At 48.1% G+C, this 7305-nt stretch overlaps 1 protein-coding gene across 1 annotated transcript; it reads right to left on the reverse strand.

Moving 5' to 3' along the window:
- Window positions 1-466: 466 nt before the first annotated feature.
- Window positions 467-6155, reverse strand: LOC103776929 (leucine-rich repeat neuronal protein 4-like). The gene is given in 5 exon segments (XM_008944457.1): window positions 467-1799; window positions 2946-3083; window positions 4075-4279; window positions 5485-6008; window positions 6010-6155. Coding segments are annotated over 5 exon segments (2346 nt in total).
- Window positions 6156-7305: the final 1150 nt, after the last annotated feature.

Here is a 7305-nt window from a genome sequence, read left to right on the forward strand (position 1 = left end):
TTATTGGATGGAGTTAGATCTGCACAGCCCCTTGTCACTGAGCCCAAGGAGACCTTTCACTCCTTCCACTGATATTCTCTTTCTGGGTAATAGCTTCAGATGGACATTAGAAGAGATCGAAAACTCAGCTTCATTTCTGTGAATAAAAGCAGAGCCTGTCTTGCTTAGCTGGATGCATCTTGGATCACAGCTTTCAGTGGGCTGTACCCATGAGTGGTACAACTTTCCAAGGTTAGTGTCCAGGTTTGCTGCTGCTTAGCACATGAAGAGTCCAAAGGCTTTTTTCTGTCTGACTACCTTTATTATTAGTTTTTCTTTTTTAATGTTTTTCTCTCCTGTAGAAACACCAGGGCGATGAAGTCTGATGTTTCATAGTTTGGTTGAAGGACATTTTGAGAGTCTCACAAAAACGTACCGAGGTGATGGAGACATTGAGCTTTTGAGTGCGTAGAACAATCACCTAGAGCTAATTAGTGGTTTGTAGTTTTAATGGATAATCAAATGCTGGGTTCTTGTAAGAGACTAGGTGTGTACCGTATTGCTCACTCTGGGGCTTTTTACACGCCTTACACAGACATACAGACAAAATGATGGTGGCAATGAGGAGGAGTCCACTTGCTGCAGACAGAGCAGCAAAGACAGACTTGTAGCTGGGTTTTGTTTGAAATCTGGTGCACGAGTTGCCTGCCATGCCCTGATTTACCATCTGGCTTGACCCTGCTTTGTTCAAAGCAGTCACACAGATGTGGTAAGTGGTGTATGGCGACAGGTTATACAGAGTGTGCTGCCTTGCTGTGGAATAGATATTGTCCAGGACAAACTGTTTGTCCTCGTCGCCTTGGGCGTGAAGCTTCAGCTCATAGGTGTGAACAACCGAATTGGGGGCACACCAGCGTATCTGTGCAGAGCTGTCTGTGACTTCAGACACCTCTCTCAGCCTGGGTGGATCTGGAACCTCATCCTCCCTCGACATGCCAGGACATAAACATTGGGACACCCTCTGGAGTTCACTGCAGGGCTTCTGGAGGTGCCTGCAGGGGTTGTAGTCACAGGAGGTGTACGGCAGTCGCACCGGGGTTTCTGTCGAGTGTTCGTCGTAGTCGTAGTCGTCCACAAAGTGTATCAGTGACCTGGTGGGCAGGGGCTCTGAGCGAGCCTGGGTCCCTGTGGAGTTCAGCTGGGGTAGGCTCGTTTGGGCTGTGTCTCCCCCAGCCTGAGTGGCAAAGGAGTGAACACCATGGTCAGTGGCATCAGGGATTCCTCGTGCTCTAGTAGAATAATCACTAGTGGGCTGGCTGAACGGGCCCTTCTGGGGAGACGTCGCGTCGGTTGTTCTCAGCTCTCTCTTCAGCTGATCTGTTCCAGTTTCCCTCGTGGAGCTGTAAAACGAGGACTGACTGTAGAGCTCTCTGACAAAATCCATGGGGGTGGTGACGGATGCAAAGGAAGGGGGGTTGCTCGTGGGCTCAGAAACTGCCTCCTCCTCCTGGGAGGTACTGTTGGCCTTTGTAAGCAGCAGCTCAGCTGGGCTGGCTGCCGTCGTGCCCGTTGGGTTCCTCTGCGTTAGGGAGCTGGTGTGAGTGTCCTGGGTGAGCAGAGCAGAGCCTGTTGTTCCCACTGCAGCCGTGGCATTGTAGCTGGTAGGGCTGAGGGCATCGTGCTCCGGAGAGGGTGTGCTCCAGTCGGGCAGCGTCACGTTTCTCTCAGACTGGCATTTACTGTGGAGCTCTAGCAGTGACAAAGAGGTTGAAAGTCTGCTCCCATCTTCCTGGGATGCGTTGCAGAAAGTCTCTGAAGCCCTGCAGAGGGGACGAGTTAGAACAGACAACATCCATCAGAACGTTACAGGTTCATGTAAGGCTGCTTGGGCTGGAATTGGCAACCTGCTGTCCAAAAACAGTCCTTATGTTAAAGAAGACATGAAACCTAGGCCAAAACTAGGTTGTCTAACAACAGTCCTGTGCTTGGCAGATGGCCTTCCACAGCACTGGGAGTTTAGCTGACTAGGTTTTTGGTTTTGTAAGGTGCAGGAATATCTTTTGCCAGAGAGGAAACATCCTTTGGTACAAGGACTGTGAACGTGCTGTGTTGGGGTTCGAGGCAACTTGTAAAGGGTCAGACTTTAATGCCACACTCAGAGGGGAACGCCTGCAGAGGGATGTCACAGGTCCCCAAGATCCTTAAGCCAGCTGGTTTAGGCAGCTGGAGCTGTGCTGACACGGGATGTGCTTTTAAATGACTAAGCTCTTTCTTTACTCAGACATCGCATGTTTTTGTAAAGAATGCAACTGCTAAACCCATCCCGATGAGAAATAATCTAATTTTAACAATCTGCTTCCTTGCTCTCTCATCTACGGGTGACAAATCTTCTCGGTGGCCTTTCAAAAGCAAGAGAAATCCTCCCTATGCAAAGTACTTTTAACTAGGGCTTATTGTAGTTATTCAGTAGAACAGCAGGAGAACATGGAAACAATAGGTGACAAACGGTGCACTTTGCAAGGGGGTTTTGGGCTGCCCGTGCTGATGCAGGCTTGGGGAATGAAAGGGCAAGGAGGAAATAATTTGCTAAAGTTCTTGCAAAGTCTTCAGTTCCTGCTCCCACTGCTGCCCATCAGGACCACCAAGCCAGTTCATTTTTTTATCTACAGCTGATAAGAGAAAACTGAACCAAAACAGGAAGAAAAGAAGCTATTCTCACCTTAGCAGAAATCCACAGCTATTAACTCTTTACACTGTTCTACATGTATTTCCATTGCATTTGTTCACATTCAAGTATAATTCAGCCTTGCTTTGTCCCTCAAAGGGATTTTGTTTTGCATTTCTACCTCTTGTGGAAGGGAACACAAGGAATCTGAATAACTTTGATGGTACTGAATGTTTTGTCCTCAAATAATTTGCACATTTAAGTTGTGTCTAAAGAGCTTTATCTCCTTGAACTCACTTACTTTTGCAGCACAATTTTCTTAGGCTTGGAGAGCAGCCAGGAGAGCTGGCAGTCACATAGGAGAGGATTTCCAGACAAGTTGATGATGATGCTGGCCGATGAATTGGTATTCCACGGATTAAAGGAACTCAGGTTACAGCTACAAGATGATAAAAGCAATCATTAGCAAATGATTCTATGATATTAGGAAAATCTTGTTCACTGAAAGGGTTGTTAGGCGTTGAAATAGGCTGCCCAGAGAAGTGGTGGAATCACCATCCCTGGAGATATTTAAAAGATGTGTAGATGAGGTGCTGAGGGACGTGGTTTAGTGTTGGGCTGGCAGTCTTAGGTTAGTGGTTGGACTTGATGATCTTAAGGGTCTTTTCTAACTAAAACAATTCTATGTTTCTGAGCTATCCTAGCTGCAGGAAGAGTGTGACAATGTGACCCTCCCAGTCTGAGCGCTCAGAAGATTCTCTTTTGTCTGACTTTAACCTCCATTCAGGGATTTAAGCTGGGGTCATGATTTTAGCACTTTGAAGTGGCCTTCCCGCAGGTAGTGTAAAGTGCTGTGTAAATTCAATGAGGCAGTCTAGTGAGGGCTGGAATCTGTTGGGGTTTTTTTGGGGTTGTGTGGTTGTTGTTGTTTTTTTTTTTTCTTTGCTTAAATAAGTCTTATTTTTTTTAAAACTGGTACCCAGAGCACAGCCAGTACTCTAGGGTTTGTTCTCCCATATGTTTATTATAGATATTATTATATAATATCTGTATTATAGAAATCATATATAGGTCTATATTATAGAAATCATATATAGGTCTATATTATAGAAGTCTTTTAAGGTGCTTTCCACATTTTTTTCCTTTATGCTGACCGCAGTGTGTGCAGGTTTCCCTACTCTTATTTTAATAAATCACTTTCAGATTTTTGTCTTCTTTAGTATTAACAGGTGTGTGACATACTAAGTGCATCACACTGAGGTGTTACCTCTAGAATAAAGACTAAACTGCTACTTCTACTAGTGCTGAACAAGGAACTGTATTAATCTCTCACACTAAAAGTGGGACAGGATTTTTGTCTGCTTTCAAGGTGCAGTTTTTAGGAAACTGTCAGCAAAATTATCTGAGGAAGAACAAAAAAGAAAACTCACTTCTCAAAGGAGAGATGGCTCAGATGAGGAGCGCTGTCAAACATCTCTGTCCTCACAAAGCACAGTGAGTGGGAGTCTTGACAGTTCAGCTCTTGGAGACCAGGCATGGACTTGAAGAAGTCAGTATCAAGGCTTCTCAACCGTAGCATCTTTGTCAGGTGAAGTGATTTGAGGTTGGGTAAGTCTCTGGTCCACTCTGGTTGAACTGAAGCAGAAAAAAAGATTGATACCTGTTGCCTAAACAGAGCATTCCTGTGGATTCCTGCCTAGGTACAAGTTTTGAATTCATTGAGACACAAAATATCTCTGTAGTCTTCTGCAGCTGTTCTCTTTGGGAAAGGAACAGAACAAAAATCAATACACCAGTGTATAAACTCCCATGCCATCACATTTTTGTAATATTACCTGCAGGTCATCCTGTGGTAGGGCAGAGGAAAAGAAGGGAGATAAAAGAGCAAGAAAGCTGTTAAGAGATAGGGAATAGCTTTCCCATTAGGTGAGATTAAATGAACAATGGTTCAGTGAAGTGGTGAGTGGGGGGAGATAGGAGAGGTCTACAAAGTCCTGACTGGTGTGAAAAGGGCAAATAGCTTATTTCTCCTAGCACAAGAAAATGAGCTGAGGCAGGAAACTGAGAGGTTTTATACAAAAGTGCCTTTCCATCCCGTTAAGTTACACTTAAATTAAATTACACTTGATTGTGTAGCTCATGACTGTGTGAGGGATTAGGCAAATTCATGGAGGAGACTTGGTGGTGTAACTGTTAAACGTGAGTTGAAGTGAAAACTCTACTTTGAGGAGTCCCTGAGGTCCTGGCTCTGCCCCGGGCTGAGAGCACAGGGGCAAGGCATCTAACATCTGCCCACCTCAGTTATAAACCGAGGCAGGCAAAAGCCACACTATAGATTGCCCCGGGCAGGGACTGTCTCCCTGTGCAGGAGTGTTTGGGTGGTTGCAGCTCACACAAAGCCTCTCTCTGTGCTGCTTCAGTACAGCAGTGGAAGGGAGAGTGTAGCTGTGCCCACACACAAAGAGTTCAGCACTGAACTCTTCAGTGTTCAGTTTTCGACTGAAAAGAGAAATTAATTTCCTCCTGTGTGTCTCAAAGCTAATCTCAGGGCTGACAGTGGAACTGGGATGGAGGTGGGTGACTACAGTGGGGCAAACAGTCCTGTTTGGTGGTGACCGTTCTCTGCCCTTCCTTTGGAAGGCTGCTCTGCGTGAGTTCCTCCCCAGCAGTTACAGGACTGGCTGGAGTGCCCTGCACGCCTGGACCAGCTCTTTGCAGCCTTCAGCGTGGGATGTTCCCCCCTCCAGCCCAGGGTGGGAGCCATCCGTCGTCCCAGCACGGCTCCTGCTCCCCCAGCCTGACCCAGCCCCATGTTTACAGGGGGACACCCAGACACTTACTGTTCTCAAGAAAGGTCCCACTCAGATCAAGCGTGCTGATGGTGTTGCCAGGCTGGCTCGTGGCCTCACTGGGAGACGTGCTGATGGCAAAAGCAGATTCCCTAATTCCTCTGCCCTCATCCTGCCCGAGCAGTGTTGCAGAGAGGTTCAGGAACTGTAGCTGAGGGTAACAGGAAAAAGCCAGCGGCTGGATTTCCATCAGTGGGTTTCCAGCCAGGGACAACCACCTCAGGTTCGGCAGGGCAGAGCCGTGGCACGATGGCACAGATGACAGCTTATTGAAGCTTAAGTCCAGGGAGAGAAGACTGCTGAGGGCTTCAGGCCCCCAGCTGATGGCCCGGAGCTGGTTGTGCCGCAGCCAGAGGCGGCGCAGCCGCGGGAGGTTCGCCATCTCCCAGCCCTTCACCTCCTCCAACAGGTTGTCGCTGAGGTCCAAGGTCTCCAGGGCTTCTGGCAGGCAGACGGGGAAAGCTGTCAGACTGCTGTTGGTCAGCTGCAAGGTGATCCAGGTCTTGTTCTTCCGAAAGGTTGACGTTCTCCCAAGAGTCTTCCTGAGCCAGGTGGAAAAAGGTGGTGCTGTCCCTGGCTGCTGCAGGCTCTGCTCTGCTCAGCGGGCCCCACGCCCCTGTGCTCCCCACCAGCAGGGAGAGGATGAGCAACCCTGAAAACATCCTTCTCCTGAGCGCCTTCCAATTAACCTGCAAGATCTGTGTGGGTTTCTTTCAGGGAGGGAAAAACAAAACATCAGCATTAAAAGCTAAATTAATATCCCTCCAGGCAGCTACAAGCTGTTTAAAGGTGAAACATTTATAAGTCCTTTCCTATTGCATCCAGACAGCGTAAGGAAGTGATAATTAATGTCTCTTCTGTAATTAAGCCTAAGTAAACAGGAACCCTCGGGGACAGAGGTATCATGCAACCTTAGTCTAAGCTGATCTATGGTTTGTCATGCAGAAAGCAACCGAGTTGTGTCTGGCTCCCACACCTGTATGCTCCAGTACCAGTCTGGCACCCAGAACAGCAGCAGTGTGGGAGGTGGGCTCCCCAGCAGCACAGGCGTAGGAGGAAGTGCCAGTGCTGCTCCAGGGTAAAAATACCAGTTGGTGCTGTACTGGACAAGCTGCAGGAGAGCTGCATTTTGAGATTTAGCCCCCTCCTCTGCTCCCGACCAGCTTGCCAGGCCACGACAGGGCTGGGGCCCTGCTGCAGGTGAGTGTCACAGACACGCTACACACCCCAGCTCCTGGGGAAAGGAGGTGCTGAAAATGCAGCTCCTGAACCACGTCTCAAAGTGGTCAGAGTGTGCTCCTGGATCAGGGCCCCAGAGGCGTGGGTATCAAGAAGCACGTTATTCATTGTTACAGCTCCCTCTGCCCCCTCCTCAGCCCACCCCAGCTGTGTCTTTGTCATAAAAAAAAAAAAAAGGAAAAAAAAGCCAAGACAGACAGAAAAAAGTTGCAAATTACTTTTGCAAGGCTGTTCAGGTAATGTGTGTCAGAGGAGGGAATTAACCTGACCCCCAAACCAGTGCTTTCCTTGCTAAGCTGTCTCCTGTGATGCCGGGCATCTTAATGATCGTTCCACGTCCCGAGATGTTTTACATTGTAGGGGGGTGTCTGAAGCCTCATGTAGTATGAAATATCTCAGACTTATTCCAAACCTTAATAGCTACTTCCTAGCTCCTGAGCCGTGCCAGGTCTTGCCCAGGCCGCCATCCGTTGCTGCCATCCCAGGTCTGAAGTAGGGACCAGCAAAACAGTAGAATTTGGTTGCCCCACGTCCTTTTTGCCATGTGGAACTGGGCAAGAGCTGAGCAGCCTC

The sequence above is a fragment of the Merops nubicus genome, unplaced genomic scaffold (assembly GCF_000691845.1).
Source record: "Merops nubicus isolate BGI_N331 unplaced genomic scaffold, ASM69184v1 scaffold24457, whole genome shotgun sequence".
Classification (NCBI taxonomy): domain Eukaryota; kingdom Metazoa; phylum Chordata; class Aves; order Coraciiformes; family Meropidae; genus Merops; species Merops nubicus.